The sequence below is a fragment of the Toxorhynchites rutilus genome, chromosome 2 (assembly GCF_029784135.1).
Source record: "Toxorhynchites rutilus septentrionalis strain SRP chromosome 2, ASM2978413v1, whole genome shotgun sequence".
Taxonomy (NCBI): domain Eukaryota; kingdom Metazoa; phylum Arthropoda; class Insecta; order Diptera; family Culicidae; genus Toxorhynchites; species Toxorhynchites rutilus.
In genome coordinates, this window is record NC_073745.1 from 92,547,472 (window position 1) to 92,573,317 (window position 25,846).

A 25,846-nucleotide genomic window follows, 5' to 3' on the forward strand; every position below is an offset into this window, starting at 1 on the left:
CCGTCGCCCATGCAATGCTTCAAATGCTGGGCGTTCGGTCATACTAAACTCAAATGCAGGCAAGACACACCAACATGTGGGAATTGTTCAGAAAAACACGTGATTCCGGCGGAGGGTCCCAAATGCGAACGGTCATTGTTCTGTATAAAGTGTGGATCGAATGAACACAGTCTAGCATCCCGTTCCTGTCCTGAATATCGGAAAGAAAACAGCATTCAGAGATTAAAAGTAGACCGCGACGTCGATTACAGGGCCGCACGAATAATTTTCGAGGCAGAAAATGGTCGATCAAAAAGCTACGCCGGTGTCACTAGAGAGGTAAGTGATCAAGGCCAATCATCGACTACGGGGATTGTCCCGGACAAAAAATACAATGATCTAGTAAAAATAATAGCGGAGAAGGACCTCATCATCGCGAACATGGCCGCTTCAATTGAATCGCAGCGCACCGAGGCTGCCCAAAATGCAGCGACCATCAAGTCGTTGGTTGAAAGAGTAGATCAGATGGCCAACATTTTAGCGGCCATGGAACAGCGATCGATCCTGAGAGAGGGAGCAAATGCATCTCAACAAGAAGAGATTATCGTAGCTAGATCATTGTTGACCCGCACCAGTACCACTAATGCATCCGGAGCAACACGGCCCGTCCAAACAACTCCTCCGTCTTCGATGAACACACCGATCCCCTCTCCACCGACCAAAACACATTCAACAAATGAAACGGTCTCGGAAAAAGCAGAAAATGCAGCTGCCCACAACGATTTCATCTATTATCGATTCGATTCAGACACCGATTCCGACGATCAAACGGCAACATTTAAGGACATCACCTCGCCGCCCACGCCAGTATATCGTTCTTCTCAACCAAAAAATAACGTAGTCGCACCCGCCACGCCTTCGAAAAAACGAAAACCGGACTCCCAGCTCACTCAACCGCCAAAGGATATCCGCAAAAGACAGTTGGCCACAGACCAGCAGCCCACGTCGCCGCCAGACACCAGTCGGTCGAACCAGCGACCAGCTACCCCCTGGCATCCGACAGAAGCAAATAATTAAAAATGTATCCCACAATGCCTCACCTGAACCAACACACATCCACACATGTCGCTCCACACCACACTACTAGTCAGCTCTCCGGAAGGGATAGTCGGGGCCCCGCCGATGCGGCCGCTACAGCCCAACCGGAATCGTCGGACAACCTCCGGCATCCCATGCCGCGACCTGAGGATGATACGAGTAGCAGCGCCTTGGGTATACAGGGCCCCAGTAGTGCGGACGTTACACCCCCACCGGAACTACTGGACCACCTCTGCAGCTCAAGGACGAAGAACCAGATAAACGATGCAGAAAATCGGAACTCCGCGACAGCCCTCTGCAGCCGGGGCACCGTTAGTGCGGACGTTACAACCCCACCGGTACTGACGGATAACCCCCGGCGCCGGGGAAAAGTGGCTTCCGTTGTACGAGAAATCGGGACGCACAAGGGCAGAAATGCTCGTTCCCCGATGGACCACGCGGGAGTAGAAAGATATCTCGGGACGCACAAGGGCGGAAACGCTCGTTCCCCGATAGACCACGCGGGAACACAAAATCTCAGGACGCACAAGGGCGACAACGCCCGTTCCCTGAAGGACCACGTGGGAGTCGTATATGATCTCGAGACGCACAAGGGCGGAAACGCTTGTTCCCCGACGGACGGGATTTCTACGTCGTGCAACTGCATCGTTGAGACAGGGCCTGCAGCATTGCTGTCGCCGAAGAACCAACCACCATAGTCGATTGCCCTAAAAAAGCCGAACTATTTTTTCCTTCCGTCGGGTCATGCGGGCGGCTTTCGGTCGGAACCATTCCACCCGGCCGCTGCCTCCCTCTGTCTCGTTCGGCATTACCATCCACAACAACCTCCGCCAAGGGCCAAGCCGCTGATTTTTTTTCCACCGTCGGGTCGGGGGGTCGGTCACTGGGAGATATCCGTCCTTACCCCTCTCGTTTGGCAACTCAGAGCGCGGGTGTTCCGTCCATGGCCCTGGCCCTGCAGTGGAATGTCAATGGTCTATATAACAACCTTGGAGAGCTGGAGATCCTAGACCGGGAACTGTGTCCTTTAGTCATCGCTCTTCAAGAAATAAACAGAGTGTCTCCAACGAACATCCAGAAGATCCTCGGCGGTAAATACCAATGGTACACAAAGCTGGGCTCCGTATTACAACATTCCGTGGCTTTGGGCATCCCCCATAAGCGCAAGCAGATCAACACCGACCTACCGATAATTGCGGTCAGAATAGAATCTCCAATTCCGGTAGTTATTGTCTCCGTTTACCTACCATGTGGCAAGATCCCGGATTTGAGACGCAAACTGCTAGAGGTGCTTGAGAGCTTGGAGGATCCTAAAATCGTTCTGGGGGACTTCAACGCTCACCACCACAACTGGGGGATGCAAGCAACGGACGTAAGGGGGAACATCATCGCTGATTTTTTCGAATCGTTGGAGCTCTCGGTCCTGAATGACGGTACCGACACCTTCTGTCAAAGTCGTAGCAGTTCAGCCATCGACATTTCCGCAGCCAGTATTGATTTGGTAGGTAAACTGGGGTGGAATAAAGCAGACGACCTACACGGAAGTGACCATTATCCGATTTCAATTATCCTCAACGCACCGCCGCCTCAATCCACCCGAAGATCAAAGTGGATTTTCGACAAAGCTGACTGGGATTTCTACAGGGCTTCCTCCAGCCACCTGATCGCCCGAGACAACCCGACCTCCATGCAGAAGCTCAACGAAATCATCACCGAGGTAGCAGAATCCGCCATCCCTAAAACAAAGCCCAACCCTGGAAAGAGAGCGCTGCACTGGTGGTCTGAGGACGAAAGTCAGTCCTCTGCGGACCTATGGAGACGTGTTAACGCGCTGAATGGGAAAAGAAGATTCCAAACCCCTATCCTGCAAGCGAATAGCACGACCTACAGCGATCCAGTCGACACCGCGAACATGCTAGGGGAATATTTTGCTGAACTGTCCTCGATTTCGGGATACGATTCCGAGTTCATCCGACAACAAAAAGCGGACACGAACTCAGTCGATCGATTCGTGGTTCCGAATGATCGGGTTGGAAAACCGTTCAGGGATTTTTAACTTTGCAAGGAAGGTTTGCCCCGACACCGTTCCTGCACAAAACGTCGTACGCGACATTCCACTTCAAAGCGATTATGAGAATTTTTCGATGGTGGAATTCTCAATTGCTCTTCTCTCAACAATTTCTCAACAATTCAGCTCCGGGGTCGGACAAGATTAAATTCAACTTGTTGAAGAATCTTCCCGACTTGGCAAAACAGCGTTTGCTGAACTTGTTCAACAAGTTTCTGGAGCTGAATATTGTCCCGCATGACTGGAGACAAGTGAGAGTGATAGCCATACGGAAACCCAACAAGCCGGCTTGCGATCACAACTCATATAGGCCGATTGCAATGTTATCCTGTATTCGTAAATTGTTAGAGAAAATTATTCTACTTCGTTTGGACAAGTAGGTCGAAACGAACAATTTGCTGTCAAATACGCAGTTTGGCTTCCGCCGAGGTAAAGGGACAAATGATTGTCTCGCGCTGCTATCTTCTGAAATCCAAATCGCATTTGCTCGCAAAGAACAAATGGCTTCCGTTTTTCTCGATATCAAAGGGGCATTTGATTCAGTTTCCATGGAAATTCTCTCAGAGAAGCTTCATAATCGTGGACTTTCACCAATTCTTAACAATTTCCTGTACAATTTACTGTCAGAAAAGCACATGATTTTCTCTCATGGCAGCTCGAAATCTTCTCGTTACAGTTTTATGGGCCTACCACAAGGCTCCTGCCTAAGCCCCCTCTTGTACAGTTTTTACGTCAATGATATGGATGATTGTCTAACTAGAGACTGCACGCTGAGACAACTTGCAGACGATGGAGTTATTTCCATCACGGGTACTAATCCCGTCGTTCTGCAAAAGTCGTTGCAAGATACCCTGAACAATCTGTTCACGTGTTCACGTTCACGCTGGGTATCGAATTCTCTACGGAGAAAACTGAAATGGTCGTTTTTTCTAGGAAGCACGAACCCGCCCAATTCCAGCTTCACCTATCCGGCAAAACGATCCAACACTCTATGTTTTTCAAATACCTGGGTGTATATTTTGATTCTAAGTGTACCTGGGGGAGACACATTGCGTATTTGAAACAGAAATGCCAGCAAAGAATCAATTTTCTCCAAACAATTACCGGAACATGGTGGGGTGCCCATCCAGGAGACCTCATTCAGTTGTACAAAACAACGATATTATCAGTGTTAGAATATGGCAGTTTTTGCTTCCGATCAGCTGCCAGGATTCATATTCTCAAGCTGGAGAGAATACAATATCGTTGCTTGCGTATAGCCATGGGGTGTTTGCATTCGACACATACGATGAGTCTCGAAGTTTTGGCAGGAGTACCCCCGCTTACTCTTCGGTTCACAGAATTATCCTACAGATTTCTCATCCGTTGCAAGATCATGAATCCATTGGTGATTGATAACTTCGAAAATCTACTCCAACTGACTCCTCAGTCAAGTTTTATGTCTTTATACCATGAGTACCTTACCCACGACGTGCACCCTTCACCAGGCATCTCCAACCAAGTTTGCTTCCCATACTTTTGCAATTCCTCTGTCATTTTTGATCTGTCCATGCGACAAAAAATCCATGGAATCCCAGATCACCTACGCTCCGATTCTATTCCGCCGATATTTTCGGCAGAATATGGGAAAGTTAGATCTGATAAAATGTTCTTTACTGACGGTTCATTCATAAACGGGTCCACTGGCTTCGGCATCTTCAATGAAAATTCCAGTGCCTCTTTCAAACTCAAAGATCCTTGTTCCGTGTATGTCGCTGAACTGGGTGCGATATATTACGCATTAGGGATCATTGAAACATTGCCCATCGACCACTATTTTATTTTTTCAGACAGTCTCAGCTCAATAGAGGCAATCCGCTCAATGAAAGTTGATAAATGCTCATCTTATTTCCTAACAAGAATAAGCCAACTATTGAGTGTTTTGGTCGAAAAATTATTCAAGATTACCTTAGCATGGGTTCCCTCTCATTGATCGATTCCGGGGAATAAGAAAGCGGACTCGCTAGCTAAGGTGGACGCTTTAGAAGGCACACTTTTTGAAAGGCAAATTGCTTATAATGAATTTTTCCACATTCCTCGTCAGTATACGCTCGTAAGTTGGCAGCGCATGTGGAGTGGTGATGAGTTCGGTCGTTGGTTACACACGATTATCCCTAAGGTCTCGACGAGTGCATGGTTCAAGGGATTGAATGTAGGTCGTGATTTCATTCGCGTGATATCTCGGCTTATGTCCAATCACTACAACCTAAACGCGCATCTCTATCGCATTGGGCTCGCAGCAAACAATCTTTGTGATTGTGGCGATGGCTACCACGACATCGAGCATATTGTCTGGTCGTGTATCCGGTTCCATGCTGCTCGCTCTCAGCTCTCTAGAGCACTGAGAGCCAAAGGCAGACAATCGGATATCCCCGTCCGGGATATCTTAGGTAGCTGTGATCCTGATCTTCTGCTTCATCTATACCTGTTCCTCAGAAACGCCGATGTCAACGTTTAATGATGTTTCCTTCGTTGTGTCCCTGTTTCATATCCCTCCTATCCAAACGATAAACTTTTACTTAGTCGCGGCAATACATACACACACTCTTTACAGATACACGGGCCAAAGGTTGTGCAGTCCACTGATCATTCAACAAGAGCCAAAGGTTGTACCGCTTATGACAACTCTACACGAGCTGATGATTGCGCCTGCTAGTGACCATTCTATCCTGGATTCCTCGAGTCGAGAAAGACGCACCACGCTAGATATGGGGTACAGACTAGGGGGGCGTTGCTGATTAATGGTCAGCTGCATCCCAATAGGAGGTATCCCATGTCGGGCACACGTACAGAGCATCGAAGACTGCAACATACCAATTATGAGAACACTTGTAATACTAACCTCGAGCCAACCGCGAGTAATCGGTTACATATTACTAACATAGTTGTAAGCAAACATTGTCGAAATATTGAACTCCTGGCCCCGTTAGGCTGACGCCATATGAGCCTTAATAAAAATATATATTTTGGATAAAAAAAAAAATGACCCCGACTTGCATGTATTTGCAATGCAAATTTCCCTAAGCTCCATGTATTTGAAGTCTGTGTTAGGGAAACACATTTCAGTCGAAACAAAAATACCTCTGACTTTCATGTATTTGCAATGCCGATCTCTCCAACGCTGCTTGGTTTTGAAGACTGTGTTAGGGAACACATTTCGGTGAGAGCAAAAGTCCCCATACTTTCATGTATTTACAATGCCGATTTCCCCAAGGCTGCTTGGTTCTGATGGCTGTGTTAGGGAAACCGTAGATGCAGCCAATCAAAAATAGGTAGTTAGGGCATTTAGATAACGATTAACATATTACAGGTGTTCAATTGTTTATCTAATGAAAAATAACATTTTATTGATTGCGATAGAAGCGTAGAAATATTCCCTATCAATTAATGCAAACATCTTTCCGATCCAGTAAAAAAATATCGAGTTATAAACATTCGGAATCTTTCATTTCTTCCTGCGTGTTCTGTGTTTAGGTTTTCATTTTACCCCCCATATACTCCGGTTAGACGTAGTCCCACGTCAAAAATGGGGCATTATCTATTGAATGAAATTAGTACGAATAGCAGAATAGGTAGCGGAGTTGAAAGACCGTTTGGATGGACTTCTAGATAATTTCATGAACATCCGCTTGCAGATCGATCTGTTGCGAAATGGTAATACGAAAGAGGCGAAAGAACAGGGGTAAATCAGTCGCAAAACACGTGAGCAGTTTGAGGAGAGTGATGTTAAAGTCAAAAATTTTTTTTGGTAAATCTGGTAAAACGATAACCAAACGTTTTGACAAGAAGCTGGTTGTCAAAATTTACTTAGATGCTCTTCTTTCCGTGGAACATATAAAACGGGAAAACTACGAGTCTCTGTCTCGATTCATCAATGATTTTGATAGGAATCTGCTAATCAACATAGATACGAACGGAATCAACCGTCAGCCTTAGGTTCACTCAACCATTGCTCTACCTTCTTGCCCACAAACTTTCATCAGATCTCATCGACTGTACTTCTGCAAACCGTTCTCGTTGGTCATTGGATTTTTTGGCAGAATTGTGGGGACTGGAGCATTGCTCGATCCTGCTTCGCAACTAAACATTCTGTCGGAGAATTCAGCACAACGGCTTCAGCTGCCAATGACCAAGGACCATCATACCATCGGTTATATCGGACATCCAGTATATATCCAGTCGCATTTCATGTATTGAGCTCTGTTGAAGCTAGCAATATTATTTGCTATAAAAACGTAATCCACTCAATGTACTCTAACTCTCGTTTAGTGACTCCAGTGGCGAAGAGCAATAGCCCTGGTGAAATCAGATTAGGTTCATCACTCTCCCAATTACTCACTGTTTCCGCTACAAAGCCTAGAAGATAGAGTCCACTCAGATTAGCAGTTAGTCGTCCACAATCAACAAATAAACTTGCATGTTCTTGCTTTCAGTATCCGTTTTGTCAGTTAATAAGTTCAAAGTTATAAAACATTCTGGATTGTTAAGTTCACAATTAAAGTCTTTTATTTCAAAAAGTGAACCAGAGCAAAAGTATCTCCAACAAGCTCCATTGACTCCATTGACGTTACTGAATGGAATTATCTTACTAACATCGTGTTCGCTGATCCTCACTTCCATAAAACTGGGGTAACCGATATGATTGAAGTGAACAGTTATTACGACCTACTTCTTGTGGGACTCATTCGCCTCGGTTCAGGACAGCCGGTGCTGCAAAACATTTTGCTTGGATGGGTCGTTTCTGGTAGTGTCGGAACTAGCGCTGACGGTGGGGCCAATAATACAAGATGGATCTTGTTTCTATAGTTTCGCGCTCGCGAATTCATCAATATGTATTTATTGCCGACGTGGAGGGAATGTTCCGTCAAAATCTGATGCATCCTTCTTTTCACTATTTCCTGCGAGCTATTTCGGATCGTTGAACTCGCAACGGTGACTTATGGTACCTCTTTTGCATTATACTTGGTCACGCGATGCTTGCAAGAATTTTCCAAAAAAGAAAGTATACAGTTGTATACAGAGACTTCTACATGGATGATTTTGCTCACGGGATGTAGTAATGCAGAATCCGAAAGAACTAGTCATTCAACTGCCTCAAATTTTGGGCTATGCTGGATTCAATTACGGAAATGGTCGTCTAATTCTACGGAGCGTCTCTTCTATAAAAATCATCTACCAGAGTACATGTATTTCGCAAATAAAATCATACCTTTACTAAAAATCAAATCGGATGCCGAGTCAGTCTAGTTTAATTTTGTACAGATTCTTGCCTGTTCTGGATTCTGGCACAAAATCCTCCCCGTTGTTATAGGAGTTCATTATATTAGCAATTCCCTATCATAGAACAAACTATAGTTGGAAAGACCCGTTTGATACCGAAGCAATGTTTGCGAGTGGTTTCAGACAGATAAACTGTTTTGTCAACGCGAATGACACGCTTCTGGACCTGACATTTACAAATCTACCAGAACATCAGTGGACCAGATGTTGTCAGTTTTCTACGTATCACTATTTGGTGTCATAAATCGATACATACCAAAAAAAGACATGGACCTATCCCGGTTTACAACATGCCTTGGTGGACTCCCAAGCTACGAAAACACCGTAACCGCATCCATGAGATGCGCAACCGGTATTTCCTTACAAAACTAGAACCTGACAGTTAGACTACGCAAGATTGAATTGGGGTATAAAGTCCTCCTCACTGTAACTCACAATAATTATTGCCCAAGATACAGACTACAGTCAAGCAAAATCCTTCTCGCTTATGAGCTTGGCAAAGATGGCAAAAGAATCCCTTGCACCGTTAACTTGAATGGTACCACTTCTTACTCAATTTTGGAGGCAACCAATCTGTTCGCTACTTTTTTTGAAAGCCGGTGACTGACAGTATAACATATGATAATGGTAACATTATTCGTTCAAAGACAAAACTGCTTCGAGCCTATAACTCCGTACAACTTCAATCTACCACGCTTACAGTTTACTCCGAACGAAGTTCAAACAGTCCTCGAAGACCCCGATTCAAGGAAAAGACCCGGACGAAAAAACCTGCCTCTTGTACTTTTGAAGAAATGTGCCGCGTCGCTCGCGAAGACTGTCACTACTGTTTTCAATCACCCACTCCGGGACAGAGTATTCCCATTCCCAGAGCATTGCATGGAAAATGGCATCCATAGTACGGATCCATAAGTCTGGAAGTTACAGCTGTGTCTCTAATTATCTTGGCGTATCCATACTTTGCAGCCTCAGCAAAGTTTTTGAAAAACTTATTTATATGGTTTTGTACAGATCTGCTGCACCGATGATCTCAAACAGCCAACATGGTTTTATAAAACGTCGTTCCACAACCTCGAACCTTATGTGTTATGTATCGGAAATATCACGGGTGTTGGAATCGAAGCGGCAAGTGGACTCGGTTTATGTAAATTTTCCCAAAGCTTTTGATACAGTACCGCACAATCTCATCATTGACAAACTGAATCACATAGGGTTCACAGTATGGCTGTACTCGTACTTATTCGATCACGAGGCCTTTGCAGTGATGAATTTTGTGTGTTTCAGGACTGTTAACATTCTATTTGATGTGCCTCAAGGAAGTGTTTATAAGTATCATAACCGTCAAAGCATACACTGTACTAGGTTTTATTCGTCGTCGTGCCTTTGGTTTCACCTATGTGTATTGTCTCAACTCAAGACGCTGTACTGCTCGCTGGCTCGCAGTATTTTAGAATAGGCTTCTTCGGTTTGGTCTCCGTTCCAAGTTAAGCAAATCCTTGCGATCGAACGAATCCAGAGAAGTTTCATGCGTCAATATTCACTCCTATCCTGATCGCTGCTTTTCCCAGCTATCCTGATCACTGCATGTTGACCGATTTGGAAACCGTCTCTGCCAGGCGTAAAAAAACAACAGCGACTATTCATCTTTGACTTTATAATTGACAACGTGGAATATTCTTCCTAGTCGTTTCCGGAATTCTCCATTATGCCTAATTCCTTTCCATTGAACGATCTATGGCTTTAACAACTGTTTTAATTTATGTTTGCAATCGTTTACGTTTGTGAGGAGTTTGTTTTTACTTTTTCCAAAAACGTGTTTAGTGTTAGAATTTGGAGTTTAGACTATTTTGGTTTGTAAGAAAACAGTCTGTAAGCCATAGTCGAAGATGGATGAATAAAATATAAACATGCTTTCGCTTTACTGAGGTTTAATGTTAAGATGGATCATGTACAGCTTCTGTGACACACAAAAAATCTGACGGTAACTTAGGACTTGGATTTGACATCCGCAAAATTGTGTTTCCTTTTTGCCGTAGTATTTAAATCTACAATGTCTATACTATGCGTCAAAAGAGTGCAATACCTTTAGAACACTCTGTAAAGGTCTACATTATCATCCTTTTGTCGATTACTGTTCACTGTAGATCGGTCCGTCAATCCTTTCGCGTAAAAGTCTTACTCGTTGTGGACTGATTGTGCCAACAGTTTCTCTGTCAACATAAATTAAAAATCATTCGGGCGCTTTCGTTGCTATCTGCTCTACGATGGTCCGTGTTTACTTCATGTTTCACCGACAAATGAATTTCACGACATATTGAAATGACCCCTCTCTCAGACTGAATTCGATTCTCTTTCGCATTCGAAAATTGGCCTGAGTTCAGGGTGGGTAAAAAAATGGAGCCATCCAATGGTGTAACTACTTTTCTGCATTAGGATTCAAGTTTCCGTTTCACATTATATGGAGGTTCTGTTCTGTTTTGTTTTGAAAAGGTTTTAAACTTTTCGGTTCATTCATCTCTAATATGGAGATTAAAATAAGATTGCGTACGCGGGCAACGAGATACATGTTGGGGTGGAGTAGTAGTGAAGTCAGGTTGAATGGAACCGTTGTGCCATCACCTACAATTTCGAGTCTCACCCGTGGTACACTTGCATATCATAGGGCGCTAGGACGCTTAGCAGAGTAGTGATATCCTCGATCTGTGACCCATCAAAGTGTTCGCGTTTGATCCGCTCTTTTAAATATCGTAGGCTAAGGGGTTTATAAATTATATGTACAACACTCTCTGTACATCGGATATCTAGTCTAGTTTTTATAGTATCATGACTTCTCACATTTATCGGCAAGTGAGAACGTCATTCAAGACTGAAATGTTTTGCGATGTGTTGAAAATAATACTTTTGGTACTCTGGGGAGGCTAACGTTGTCACCGTTTTGTAGATTACTGTTCACCGTTGATTGGTCTCTTGAAATTGTAGATATTCTCTGTGCACATTCGATGTTCAGTCTTGTAATAGAAGCCATCATTCAGATCAGTACATGTGTCGTAACGATGACGAATATGATATTTCGTAACTCCCGTTCACGCCTGGTTCTAATGTTATGCTTGATAATGCACTGAAGTGGCAGTCCTCTCGGTGCTGCTCTCGTAACTTCTAGTAATCTGACACTAAACCAAGATCTGGACACCGTATTCTACAACACTTTCGCAGTTTTATGTTTCTTTTTATCGATTCATGACATGGCGATTGATATAATTGAAGACTTTAATGACCGTACTATGCGCTGAATGATGTTTCACTGGCTTACATTATAATATGTCTAGATTCACTGTATCTTCTCGGTATCATTTCTGCACGAAGTACATGCTATTTTCCGTATAGTATACACGATCATTTTTTCTTTTGTACGAGCGGCTTTCTGATGAAAGCACCGGACGATGGTCGATAACCCACGGTAGTGATACCATACCGGGCTTTACGCAATAGAAAAACGTAAACTCCCTCAGGAGAACTCGCGAGTTCCGTGTAGCTTCGATAACTTGATCAAATGATCATGTTCCGTATGGTTGTATTCTCCCTGTTGCCAGTCATCAAGATAACAAAATTGTAATTTTCAACGATTTCTATGTCCATTTCTTGAAAATATCTCAGTTTCTTTATAATCGGCCTTTTTCCGTATTATTTCCTGAACAGATATAACGAGTGGTAAAATTTAATGCATTCATACCTTGAACAAAAACAGATAGCAGACATTCAAAAGGTCTTGATATCTACACGCGAATGATGTTATCTTTGAATTTATTTCACAAACTACGAAGATGTACGAATTAACTTTGAAACCTCCTTTTTCCCTGTAGAAACTCCTTTTTTCCGAAACAATTCGAGATCTAGAATAATTTGTAGATAATATGCACTCGATCTCAATTGATCATATTCAGCAATGCTACACAAGAGCATTTAAACTTTAGGCACTACTTTTTAACTCCGATTTGAACCGAATCGATAGCACAAAAGTGCGTACGAAGTAACACTTGCAACCAATAAATTTTACTTTAAATTTCACCATATAGATTTTTGCTGCTACTTTCTTAGTTTATTTACACTCATCGAAAACTGCTACTCCTAGTTGGGTAAGACGACGCACAAAAAACGAAAAAAAGAGAAACACAGTCGTTGTGATGATATTCATGTAAAGCGACGAGAGCGATTCAATTCCATAGGCAGACTGTTTAGAAAGCTAGATTGTGGGAAGACAAGGAAGGGTTCAATTACAGCAAGACTGGATTCGCGACGATGTGCGGAGGAAAATGTCGGCGAAAAACTTGCAAATAGTTCAAAACACTAATTTTAGTTTGGTATTTTCTATCTCAGGGGACTGAAATACGATAGAAACAAGGTTTAGTTATTAGTTTGTTTTCTTTTGAGTAAAGAAAAAAACAATTGCAGAAAAATCGATTGATATGACCTCGGGTTCTCGTGAAAATAAAATGTTCATGTTGCAATTACCTGATATTGATGGGATTGATGATACCTGAAATGAAAGACCAGAAATGGAAACAATTAGTTTTCTAAATAAGCCAGAATCGATGAAAACAAATTTCACTGACATAAAAATGAAGGGAATTACGGTTTCGCCCCGTTTCTCTCATCGATGTATGTCAAATGTTTCGTTTTCATGTTGACTAGTTGGAAGAAAATTATTGCATTTAGCCAATCATTTTCAGAGTTTATCTTTTTTTCAAAGAGGAATTATTTAGATGAAAACTTTATTTTACCCATCATTCAATAAACGCTGCGGTTTCCTGGCATGCATTACCATTTAATGCAAACCTGTGTTCCGTTTTCTTTCTTGTCGCCTCCAAATTGTTCTTCTTCGTATGGCCCTTTGAAAGGGCCCCTTGAGGGAGAAATTTTCCTCCTAATTGTTGAAAAACGATTTTTCTGTGACTGGAAAGCTAATGCTCCACACAATACTTTTTGACTTCTTATCAAAATGAGAGTTCAAATGAGGAAACGAAAAGAAAAATTGGTACAACAAAAATTGCAGCAGTTCCCTTTCGTCGTCGTCGTCGTCTTCTTTTCACCAATGTGTGAGTGCGTGGTGGAGCGAGGAGACTGCCCAGAAAAAAATTCTTTTAGGTTTTTTTTCAACCCGATAATGCTTTGACCAGCGCCACTTTCAGTACAACGGTACTAAACAATTCAACAGAAGTTAAAAACTTATATCTAGCGTAAAACTCCGACCCTCCGAGCTTCCCTTAACTATTAGATTTTTCGCGCAGTAAAGCCTCGGAATCTCTCAGTTTAATACACTATCTTCGTATTGCTACGCCGCCATCACTGCGATATGTGAATACGCGAATGAACAAAATCGCTCGTTATGACTCTACTATCTCGTTCATTCGGGACTACACATATATGAGTAAAAGAGAAGTTTTTCGCTCTTGTTATTTGGTAACGGAGCGAAAATTGTGTGTTTACATTTGACAGCGCTGTCCAAAGTGACAGCGTGTAGGCGTCTGAATAAGACCAAGGCGCCTAGAAATATATCGTAAGGTGGGCCAAAATGCTAAAACCACTCTTCAGTCACCTTGGAAGTCTACTGTGTTCTGTTTGTGAACAAAACACAATACGCTTCTGCCCAAGCTCGCTCGTGATCAGTCTGTCTCTTTCACGCTTCATGCAAATACTTCCCCTTCTGCTTTCTTCCGTACTGTTTTCATATACCGCTCCCCTAACCAACTTAGTGACGAAACGTCCTCACCTTTGGATATACTTCTAGACGCCTTGAATAAGACGTTAGAACAGGGATGCCAGGTTTGAAGACATGCTTAATTTTGAAGACATTTGAGTTACTGTGAAGACATTCGATTTTGTGCAGACATTTTGAAGACATTATGCAATATGTGAAGACATTTCTGTATGATAGCGAACGTGGATTTTTGAGAGATATTATTTCCATGAAATTCTAACTATTGGCCGTTTTTTTTTACAACTTATAGCGAATTCGTTTTTGTTCAGTTTCAACCCCAGTGCCGCACTAACTGCTGTCAAAACGTTTTTTTATTAACTCAGTTTCGCACTCAGTGTCGCACTAGTTCGCCCCGAAAGGTGTTAGTTTCGCACTGAGATGTTTCACGGGTTCACCAATACAACTATACTGAACTGTCAAGTTCCGAATATTGTTTTGGAAAATCTAAAAATAAAGACTATGAAAATGGAAAACCTGCTGCTGTTGCTTTTGTATTATTGGAATCGTAATCCAATTCGGATTCTGATTTTGAAGAGTAGAGTAGACGGCATTAAGCTACGTGTGCTTTCATTGGGAGGTGAAAATAATGATGGATATTCAGGTGGAATAAATTTCAAAATCAAAATTATGAATGAAAATTTACTTTAACGTATCGAATATTTATTTTATGTGATTAAATAAAAGTTTTTTTCCGATATCGCAGAATATTGAACGAAAACTGTGTCTAATGATGGTTTTATATTATAATAGTAATTATTTGTGGAACAAACAGGAAATGCATCGACAAATGGTTCAGTGAGTGTCAGAACTACATGTGTTAGGTAATCAAACAATATTAAGTAAAAAATGTCATTCAAACTTTTATATTTTTACGCTGCACTTGGCTCTTCTGATCTGATGGAGAACAATTTACCTCCCAAGCACTAATATCACCACCAAACGTCGACACTGTACATTTGCCGTCGTAAATATAAACAAATCAGACTATATAACGCACACCAACAAACCACCTCATTCGTGAAACTGAAAACGTTTTTTTATTACAGAATCAGTTTGGCACTGACTCAGTTTTAAAAACGAATTCGCTATTAAATGCATTTTTATTCAGATGTTTTGCTATTTGAATACATATTTTACAGTTCAAGTGACACAGTCTGTGCTTTACATCTTTGGTTCAGCTTTTGGATTTAAAATCATACTGTTGAGCAAAAGTTCCTTATTTTTAATTTGACAGTTGTTCACCATTTTAATGGTATTGTTTGAAATTGAACTATTGGCCGAAAATATCGTCAAAATAAGTAGGGCTTTTGTCTCGTTGTCATTCATTCGTTTTTTATCAGTGTCACTAATTTACTTTTGTTCTTAGTAATCAACGGGGACTTTAGTTTCGAGGTCATTCACTTGCTTTTTTCAAACTTTTCCGAACAGAAAATCCACAAGCATATAGAATAAATTTAACAACAAAGCGACTTTTACTTCAAATTCTGGAGAACTTCAAGCGGTCTGAATACATATTGTCTCTAGAAGGCATTATTTCATTTGCGCTCGAGAATTCGAATGATTGTGACATTGTATTTTTATTATTTTGTGCCTATACTATGAAATGGATTAACCCAAATCCTTCAAACTTCACAAATAGAGGTTTTTTTGGTTACATACCGTTTCAATATATTTTTTTGGATATGGTTTGAGTTACAACCAAAACTTCAAAGCTGAAATAAAAAAGTTGGGTTATAACGGTTTTGTGGGGTTATTCCGTTTTTGTGGAAGATCTGGGGTTCTATTCACCCAATCAATTATTTATCAAGTCAATTATCATTTCTATACTCATAAAATGTAGTTTGCAATTGCGCAATATATTCTTTGTTCATATTTCTTGAAACAAACATCAAATCCTCAAGGCAAATTTAATGAATGGCGCTATATAACAATACCAATTAGGATAAACATTGAATAAGCTATTAAACTTTGTTCAAAAGTAAATTATGCATTTTTAGTTTCCTCCGAGATGATTGTGAAGACATTTGAAGACATTTGTTTGTACCTTGTGAAGACATTTGAAAAAAACTGTTGGCAGTGTAAAAAAAGGGTGACATTTTATGTACGCTGCCACTGTTAGGAGAAAAATAAAAAGAGTGATACGTTTCCTTTCATTTCATTGTATACCGTCGCGAAATATAGTTAACCTTTTGTACGTTCCGAAAATTAGTCTTTTTCTTTTACTCCGCGCGAGTCCCAAGGTGATTCGATTCGTTCTCGTTGTTTCGCTGATTGGGCTGTCCACTGTGTGTCCTGTTGTTGCGTTATTATTCCAACAAAAACACCTGGCATCCCTGCGTTAGAAGACTTTTGCAATTCTGGAACAGTGATACAAATTTGAAAAAAACAAAATGGTAAAAACAATTTGATTTGCAATACGCGCCCACACATGTCTAATTTTAATGTGTCAAAGTATGCAAAATACGATTGAAGGTTACCCACAAACGTACACTATTATTGCGTAACAGTCGGATTTGTGCAATGGAATTCGTGTTGACGGCATTGAGCTTCGTTTACTAGTTTAGGGAGCGTAACATTTTTTTTTATTGATTTTCAGACGGAATGAACAAGGTTTTAAAATTAAAATTATGAATGAAAATTTACTTCTCCATATCAAATTAGTATTCTATTTAAACGAAAAACATTTTTTTGTAGATGTTGAAAAAGTCTCATACGAAAATTGTTTTTGGAGACAAACGTATATTACAATGAAAATATTCAGTAACAATGTTGGAAATATATAGACAAATGGTTAAATAAAAGTCAGAAATATGTATTTCAAGTAATTGAATAACATGATGTGAAAATTTTCATTCAAATTTTAACATTCGAAAACTGGCTTAGTGTCATCTAATCGGATAGATATTACACTAACGAGTTTGGGACCCAAATTTTGGCCCCTAATTGAAATTCACCACCAGACATCTACAGTGTACCACTGTCATCGCAAATCGTATCGACTGAATGTGATATTGAAGGTCGTCTATAAATTATGCAATATTTTGAATATTGCACAATAAATATCATTTTCAGTTTCGTACAAATTGTACAACTTTCAATATCAGAATTGAACGTTCAATTTTATTGCGCAAGATCATATATAGCGCAATAATATTCAGCGTGTATGGGCCACTATACCCTGCCAGAATTCAGTATCCAATCCCTTTATCTATGCTACAACATCCGAATTGTTGTGACAGTTTTTGATAGAAAGTGATTCTAGTGGTATAAAAGAGATCGACGTGTACGTTACGTGTACATTAGAGTTCTACAATTTCACATTCATTGAAACATCGGCACTCAATAATGAGCCAGCTGCATTTCAAATCGCAACTGACTGCATATATTTCAGAGTTTTCTTCACGTTTAATAAAGAACAAATCTTTTCTTCTTCGTTGTAACATTACTGCCTCAATGTTTCTGTTGCTGGACGTGCTGTGCCTGTTGTTGATCGGCCGTCGTTGCGAAAGTTCTTTTGTCAGTGTTTGCCTGTCTTTTGTTCGCGTTACTTTCTTAATGTGTTACTTCTTCATGCCTGGTTTCTTGGAAGGTCTTAGCTTTAAGTGACTGACTGTACTGACTGTACACCCAGAAAATATTAAATCTTATGAATAGCCATAATTGGAGGCGATATACATACATCCAAGACACATTTGGATGATATATGATGCATATAACTGGCATATACACGCAAAGTAGAGGCGATATACGTATATGCCATATTTTATACGCATATAAATTGTTTGTTATAAACAAAAAATATAAAATATAAAATTATATAAGATATAAAATGAATAGAATGTGTGTATATAATACTGCATATACTAGGTTGGTCGTTATACCGATATAGGACTTAATCCATCAATGATCGAAAAAATCGTGTTTATGCATTCTATACGATTTCGGATACACATGGCGATTTAATGTTTGTTGGGTTGTTGGGATATGTTACTCCATCCACCGTACTCACCAAATGTTGCACCTTCAGATTATTTTTTCTTCAGGTTCTCGTAAAAATTTCGACTTTCTGTATAGCATGAAGAAGCACCTTGCCCAAATTTTCGAAGAGGAACCCAACAATGTTTTCTGTGTCAAATTACATATTTTCTATTACATAAGTTAATTCCATTCCGTAATACACGAGTAAATCACTTTTTAATACCATTTCATTCATCGCACTATTATAATCAGTCGCTGTTCTCCTGAGGCATAATCTATTGAAATCGTTTACCAGCTCACGAAGTTGGGCGGTCCCAAAAATACTTGCTCCTTTTCTTAGGAACGATGGAGCTCGGTCTGTACGAGAAGCGTGTGGAAATTGTCGCGTGCAGGAAGACGGCGAAACATATCTAAGAGCCGCTCAAATAGCTTTTAATCAATGAATGATTTCGTATACTACAACGATACAAAAAAAGCTGATGTGGAATATAAACGCGTTCGAGGTCGGTACGACTGTACAATCTCATTCAAGTCGTTCGTGAACGCGTTCGGCGTAATCTTCTTGGCAACCTTCGCAACCGCTATAGCCAAATGTCTCTTTTCCTGTGGCAATGCCCTACTTCCGATGTATGAATGACTTGTTGGTAATTGTATGGGCTATTCATATATATTGTTTGTAAATTTGAAAAAAAAATCTTTTGGAAAAAAATAATTTTTATTTGAAAATATTTTTTTTATTTCAAATTGTTTGATATGTTTTAACCTTCTCACTATGAGAGGCGTACATGTACGCTCTGGCCAGTCTTTCAATACATACGAAAGTCTTTCACTTCTGCGTCTGGCGCAACACAACGACTGACATGCGCATAACGCGCCGTGCCTGCTGATGGATTTCTCCGAGACCGTGCCGCAGTGAAAAGGTTAATGGAAACCTAAACTGTTTCCGACTTTTCATTCTATGGCCAAAATTTTGTAGGTCTTGTAAATATCAATGGTTGAACAAAAGCTTTACTTTGGCCTGAATGATCTTATACACAACTAATAGTTCAGCATATCGTTCCATTAAACACTCAATGTTATTAGTCGAAAATTATTCGGCTGAGAATATCAACGAATGATTGTTTGCTGGAAGGCTATCCGGTAGCCCAGATGTCAATCCACTGAATCGCTCACTTTGGACTAAGTAGACTTTTGGATCAAATCGAAATTCACAACAATCCGTGCAGTGATTACCGATTGGCTCAAGCATTGGCGGCTCTGCGTGAAGAAAAGGGGGAACCATATCGAAAAATTTCGCTAAAAATGTTAATTTAAGTTACTTTTTTGTCTCATTTTGTTCTCGAGTTATACATTAACACGGGTATACTAGGTATAATCGAATACAGGCATGTCTATATAAAGGATGCTTTTTGGTTTTTTCCATAACACAGCACGAATTTTTCGGACAACTCAACATCTCCCAAGATTTATGAACACCAATGGGATGTGGGAAATAGGAACTAAAGATCAGTAAACAGCATCAGCACTAATTGTGGTCTATGAGTTTGAGTGGAAATTCGAATGTTGAACGAGCCAAAACTATAAAATACAAGATAATACTTTTATATTAGGTGTACCGGTAAGTTTCTTCGGTTTTACAACAGATGGCGTAACTTGATTATTTTTCCAGTGAATCAAATTTCCAGACATTCGTTGGAAAGCTACTGTTATTGCACGTCTTTTTCAGTATCTGTCGAAAAGTTGAAGCGTAAAAAACATTGTTTTTTGCCACTTCGAATATGTCGAATTTCGAATCTTCATTACTTCAATATGAAGAAAAAAGCTGCGGAAAGTCATCGCATTTTGGTGGAAGTTTATGGTGACCATGCTCCAGCTAAGCGAACGTGTCAGACGTGGTTTACACGGTTTAAAAGCGGTAATTTTGACTTAGAAGACGAAGAACGTTCCGGACTGCCAATAAAGTTTGAAGTTGAAGAATTTGGGGCTTTACTCGATCAAGATCTGTCACAAACGCAACAAGAACTTGCAGATCGTTTAAAAGCAATGGGAATGATCCGAAGGATAGGACATAGGGTGCCGTATGAATTGAAGCCAGAAGATGCCGTTTTCTCACGTGCGAAAAACTGCGTCAATGGCATCAAATAAAGCGGTTTTTTTTTGCATCAAATCGTTACTGGCGATGAAAAGTGGGCCCATTACGACAATCCTAATCGTCGGGCAGCGTATGGATACCTTGGCCATGTATCAATATCGACGGCCGCGCGTAATATTCACGGCCAGAAGGTTATGCTGTCTGTTTGGTGGAACCAGCTGGGTTTGGTGTACTATGAGCTGCTAAAACCGAATGAAACCATTACGGGGGACCTCTACCGACGATAATTGATGAAGGAAATACGAGCAAAGATACGATTATTTTGCAGCACGACAATGCTCGGCCGCATGTCGCGAAACCGGTCAAAATATACTTGGAAACGCTGAAATGGGAGGTCCTGTCCCACCCGCCGTATTCTCAAGACATTGCTCCGTCCCCGATTATTTCTGCAAAGGGATCCGTGAATTGCCAGAAAGATGGGAAAAAGTAGTGACTAGTGATGGGAAATACTTTGAATATTAAATTTGTAACCATTTTTGCAGAATAATGCATTAATTTTTGAATAAAAAACGAAGAAACCTACCGGTACTCCTATTAATTTGAACAGTGTGGTAATATCAATATCGATTTTGACGTAGGATTACGTCTTTCGGGAACACATTGTGGTACAAATTGTAAATCGAAAATCGAGCACATCGTGAAAATTGTCCAATTTCAAACGCTTATTGCTCAGTCATTTCATGATGGATTGATGATGTTTTTGCGTCAATCGATTTCGGCACTCCATAACATTTTTTATATTGAATAAAATAATATATGTCATGAAACTAACTATCGAACAACTGAAAAATCTCACACCCTATCCTAACGGAAATATCCACTTCTAATTGGTCGAAATTGACGACACATGCGGTGGTTCCCTAACAGAGACATCAAAACCAAGGTGTCCGAGGGAAATCAGCATTGCAATATATGCAAGTCGGGGGCATTTTTATATTGCACCTTACTCTCTATATAAAAATTCCCCTGAATGATACGATTAATTCTAGCAAATAAAATTTAAATTTGAAACTTTAATGTTGGTTGCTTCGTGAAATTTCATATCTATGACCGATCGTGTATTGTGAAAAATTTAGCACAAGTGTAATTGTAAAATTGTATATGATAGCAGTTGTGTTAAAAATGACTTGATATATGAAACGATTTATTTCAATTTTCATAAATGAAAACCAAGGTGTGTTCCCGCTCGAGAACGGGTCGTTCGATTGAAGCTGTCTGTTTTGTTGTGTTCATTTTTACCTAAGGAAAGTTCAAGCGGCGAGAAAAAATTGGAAAAGTGAAGAAATATTCGAAAAAGTGATTTCCCATATGTTCTACATATAGTATTAGGTATTTTTAGTCCAATTAAAATTCGCATTGGGCTGAATAAACACTCAGAAAGTAAAAATTATAAAACAAAACTAGCTTTTCCATTTTAAATATGTTTTCTCTATATTAAAGTAACATGTTTTTACTGATGGGAAAAATTGATAATTGTGTTCGGTATTGGTAATTTTCTTATATTACATTGGTGAGTTTTTTATTCTTTATTTCATCTATACAGAGGGCGGTTTTCATCATATCTCATTCGGCTGCTTCTATCTGACACGCACCACCCAACGACTGTCTACCATACTTCTGTCATCACCACTCGGTAAACACTGGTGGAGTGAACAAACAATACCCAACAACCAAACGAAATTGCCCTTTTCAGGGCCACCAGGAGATTTTAACGATGTAATTCTTCAAACATATCCAAAATCAACAGATAGCCTAACGGAATCCTACGTCAACTATGCGGTCGTGTCTCGGACACAACCCTCCTGTGACTTTTTTAGTTATACCACTATCATTTGATTTTCTTCGATAAATTTGAACGAAGAACTATTAATGAAACTAACATTTTTGAGCTTGACCTTGAGCGTGGGTAGACTGTCAATTTCGTAGTTGCTAATAAAACTAACATTTTTATAACAAAAAAACATATAATTGCAGATAGAAAGCAAGACTTAGTTCGAGAAGAATTTGACTTTCTCGAACAGCGAGTGAATGATACGCGACAGAGTAAGGAAATGAGATTAAACCATGAAGAAACGCAACTCTTCACCCAAACTAGCGTTGGCAGAAAATATTTCATTTTTGGCAGAAAAGATGCCATTTCCTGTGCATGAGAGTCAAATGCGCAAATAATGAGCTGTTTTAAAAGCTTGAAAATGGTTTGTATATATGCGAGCAGACATCTCTTTCTGTTTTCTTTTCTCTTTTCATTTGGGATTGTGCAAAAAAAAAATCCATACGACGTCAATGGGGATCGAACCAAGGCCGGCTGGAATGCAAAGTTACTTTACACGACCACGCCAGCGCTATTATAAAGGAGCGTGATAATTTTACACCTCATTATAAAATGAAGTTGGAAGGTGTTTGCTAAGACGATAAAGAAGAACATGAACGAGAATATATCTTTCTCTGTCTGGGCCGTGTATTTGGCAAACTATACGAAAAGCTTTCATATGCTTTCATTTAAATGTGTCTCCTGTTTCGCTCGCTCATATTGGCTCTAGCATATATATTATACAAATGATATACATGTATTGGGGAGTAGAACATTTTATGTTATCTTTCAGCTCATTTAATGTAATAAATCGGGATGCCAGAACATGTGCTAAAAATTAACGTTGGGTGTATGATGAAATAATGATTCGGATTGTCGACAAGGCTGGACGAAAGCGATAAGTTAACATATCGAGTCCTACATACATCGTTTTCGTTTCGAATACGATGAGATCGAGAAGGAATGGTAGCTAATGATCGGGGTAGTTCAACTAGGTAACGCAAACGCTAGAGGCGTCGTATATTCGGATGAATGGATTGTTGCAGTTGATAATAGCACTATGACACAGTTATTTCAGTTGAAAAAAACTCTGTTTATTTCTCATCTTTAGTTTATTTCAATTTAGTTTTCAACTAAGTATTATTTGAAGGTGTACTGTACAAATTTGATATAACAAATCAAATGTGATTTGTCTTTTTTTACAGAGAGGTAGCCATGTTCCGATACTCACTCGACAAAAAAAAAAGGAACAGAATGCGAAGTCGTAAATTTCTTGAAAAAAAAAGAAAAATCGATTTTTTATTTCTTTCCGATATTGTTGCCCACTACACCTACACACCCCATGATAAAAATATTTACGTAAAATATTCTAATATTCTATTCTATATGCGTTAATTTTTCACGAAATTACAGCATGTCAAAAATCACTTAAAATTTACGACTTCGCATTCTGTTCCTATTTTTTTTGTCGAGTGTATGTCTTCACTTCAATTATTTTGCACTTCTTATAACTCATTTCGAAGCTAACGATTTTTTAAAATGTGCTATATATGCTAGGTTATGTGCACTGGATGGTATATCGCGTCGCTTTCGTTTACCTGCAACTGCTCCCAGGTGCAGGAGTACAGGATTAGCTACGAGTACTGCTGCAATTCCAAGGAGGGCTGCTCCTGCCAGCGGAAAGAGAACTGAATTCCCATAGCTCTGTAAAAAAAAACAAATTTAACGTATATGATTATTTCGAATAGAAGACATTCCATCTACCTTTCCACCGTAAGAATGCCCTAAGCTGTACCCATGATCATGTGGATAGTGTTCATAGTGGTTGTCATACTCTTGAATGTACGTGGTATGATCAACGGGTTGGGGTGATCCGTAAACTTGTTTCCGGTCGAAAATACCTCCAGAAGTATAGTATGCACTGCCACCCCCAGAACTGAATGGACCTTAAAAATATATACGTACTGTTATATGTATTCGAACCATGTTGCACATTATGGTATGAATGGTATGTTTAATTAAATTTACTAGCTATTGGATTATCGATTGGCGTTTTGCGCATGCCGAATTCAATTAACAATTAAGCCATAATGCGGAAGTTTAATTTGGAATGCAAATGAAAGCCTATGCCTTGAATAATGGATGCTGATTTGAGTGAATGTGTGTCTAAAGCATCACTTAATATGTTTCCGGGCTGGAACATAGATAGTCCCAATTTAAAATTTTCAATACGATTAGAAAATCTGTATTTTGAAAAGTTTATACAACGGCGATGAATTTAACAGTCTTGAAAAGCACTATCGTGATTAAAAGGATCAAAGAGCGCAAAAGTTGAAGTCCTTTTTGATTATTAAACTAAGATTATCACGAAATCCATTCATTCAAGAAGTGGAATTCGGAATCAGTCTGAAATATTTTGTTTTGAAAAATAAACCTTATACTTATTCGTTTGAATTAGAGTTTTTTTTGTTAAAAATATCGTTCACATGGGCTTATGAATTTTCTCTTCGAATTGCATCATAATACTTCTGATAATAAGCACTGTTTGCCTTGTCAACAGTTTCTATTCACACTTTTTCGTACACATATAATTTGATCGGCTACACTTGTTAATTCCTTACTGATTTTTTCTCGCTCGTGGTAACTGTACGAAGATGCCGGATTGCCACTATGTTTATTCTCCGAACTCCCTAATGATGTGACGAAATCGGTCCGATCCGGGTGTTTATAACGATCATGATAATATTCCGGCTGGGGATTCCAGAAACTCGTTTCGTCTGTATTCAGATCCTTCAACTTCTGATCATCTTTGTTAGACAAACTGGCAGATTTACTATTCGTAATACACTTCACATCGTTACCATAAACGAAAATCCATAGTACCGTAAGAGCTATCGGATTGTTATATAGTTTCATTGTTAAGACACTCTTTCACTAGAACCTAGTTATAATTTATTTAACATGGCCCAAATTGTAATAATGGACCTCGCTTCGGACAGACCTGCGACCGTAAACTGGGTACGGTTAGAGATAACTTCACTTATTTATACCTGGTATAAGAAATCATTCACTTGAAAGAAAAAAATTCTCAACGGTGACAATTTTACCACACACATTTACTACAACCTTCCGCACGAAGTGGAAAATTAGACTCGGAAACAATTCTACCTTTAATAAGTGGTGGTAGGTGATCATCGCAACTGTCTGTAGGGATCGACCCAAGGCGAGTAGCTAACCATTCTTGGCTAGAAACATTGCAGTGGACTAGGAACTTTTGCAGCAATCAGCAGCATATGAATATGTTTTGATGTCTGAAAAGTATGGTGAGTCAACGATCGCACTCATATGTGCAAAATAATCATACTTAATTAGCAGAACATGTAGCGACAGAAGCATACCATAGCATTTTAGGGCATAGAGACATCTGAGCATTATTTAAAACCATCGAAGTGTGAAAGGGGCGATTTGCAAGAGATGGTACATAATTGACTGTTTCCACTTAAACGTTTATTCATTCTCTACAGTGTGGTAGGAGAACAAACTTTTTTATGTAGCGCTTTTTGGCCATCAAAAGGAGTAATGAAAATCACAGAAAACTTAACATATTCACGTTGTGCATGGAAATTACTAGGATATCAGAGCTATGTGTAAATTCAAATCCCAGAGTTGTTAATATGTTACATTTAA

The 25,846-nt window shown here is 39.9% G+C and overlaps 2 protein-coding genes across 2 annotated transcripts in view; both read right to left on the minus strand.

Annotated features, from left to right (window-relative positions):
• The window catches only part of LOC129765402 (WW domain-containing adapter protein with coiled-coil homolog), a 32,500-nt gene extending 18,660 nt beyond the window's left edge, over positions 1–13,840 (minus strand). Inside the window, exons 1-2 of the mRNA XM_055765702.1 lie at positions 13,243–13,840; positions 12,974–12,998 (exon numbers count right to left, since the gene is read on the minus strand). Coding sequence (XP_055621677.1) covers positions 12,974–12,998; positions 13,243–13,286 — 69 coding nt within the window. The 5' untranslated portion in view covers positions 13,287–13,840. The remainder of the gene's footprint in view (positions 1–12,973; positions 12,999–13,242) is intronic.
• A 9,487-nt stretch (positions 13,841–23,327) lies between these two features.
• Positions 23,328–25,151, minus strand: LOC129765410 (uncharacterized). Its single transcript, XM_055765718.1, has 3 exons — positions 24,781–25,151; positions 23,924–24,105; positions 23,328–23,863 (listed from the first exon to the last, which is right to left on the minus strand). Exons 1-3 carry the CDS (start codon positions 25,073–25,075, stop codon positions 23,672–23,674), a joined length of 669 nt encoding a protein of 222 aa, XP_055621693.1. The 5' UTR covers positions 25,076–25,151; the 3' UTR covers positions 23,328–23,671.
• Between the last annotated feature and the right edge of the window lie 695 nt (positions 25,152–25,846).

Excerpts from the sequence above, each read along its gene's own strand:
- LOC129765410 (XM_055765718.1), bottom strand. The coding sequence starts at position 25,075 with ATGAAACTATATAACAATCCGATAGCTCTTACGGTACTATGGATTTTC. Across the intron at positions 24,106-24,780 it reads CCACGAGCGAGAAAAAATCA|GTCCATTCAGTTCTGGGGGT; the intron begins GTAAGGAATTAA and ends TATATTTTTAAG. Across the intron at positions 23,864-23,923 it reads GGCATTCTTACGGTGGAAAG|AGCTATGGGAATTCAGTTCT; the intron begins GTAGATGGAATG and ends TTTTTTTTACAG.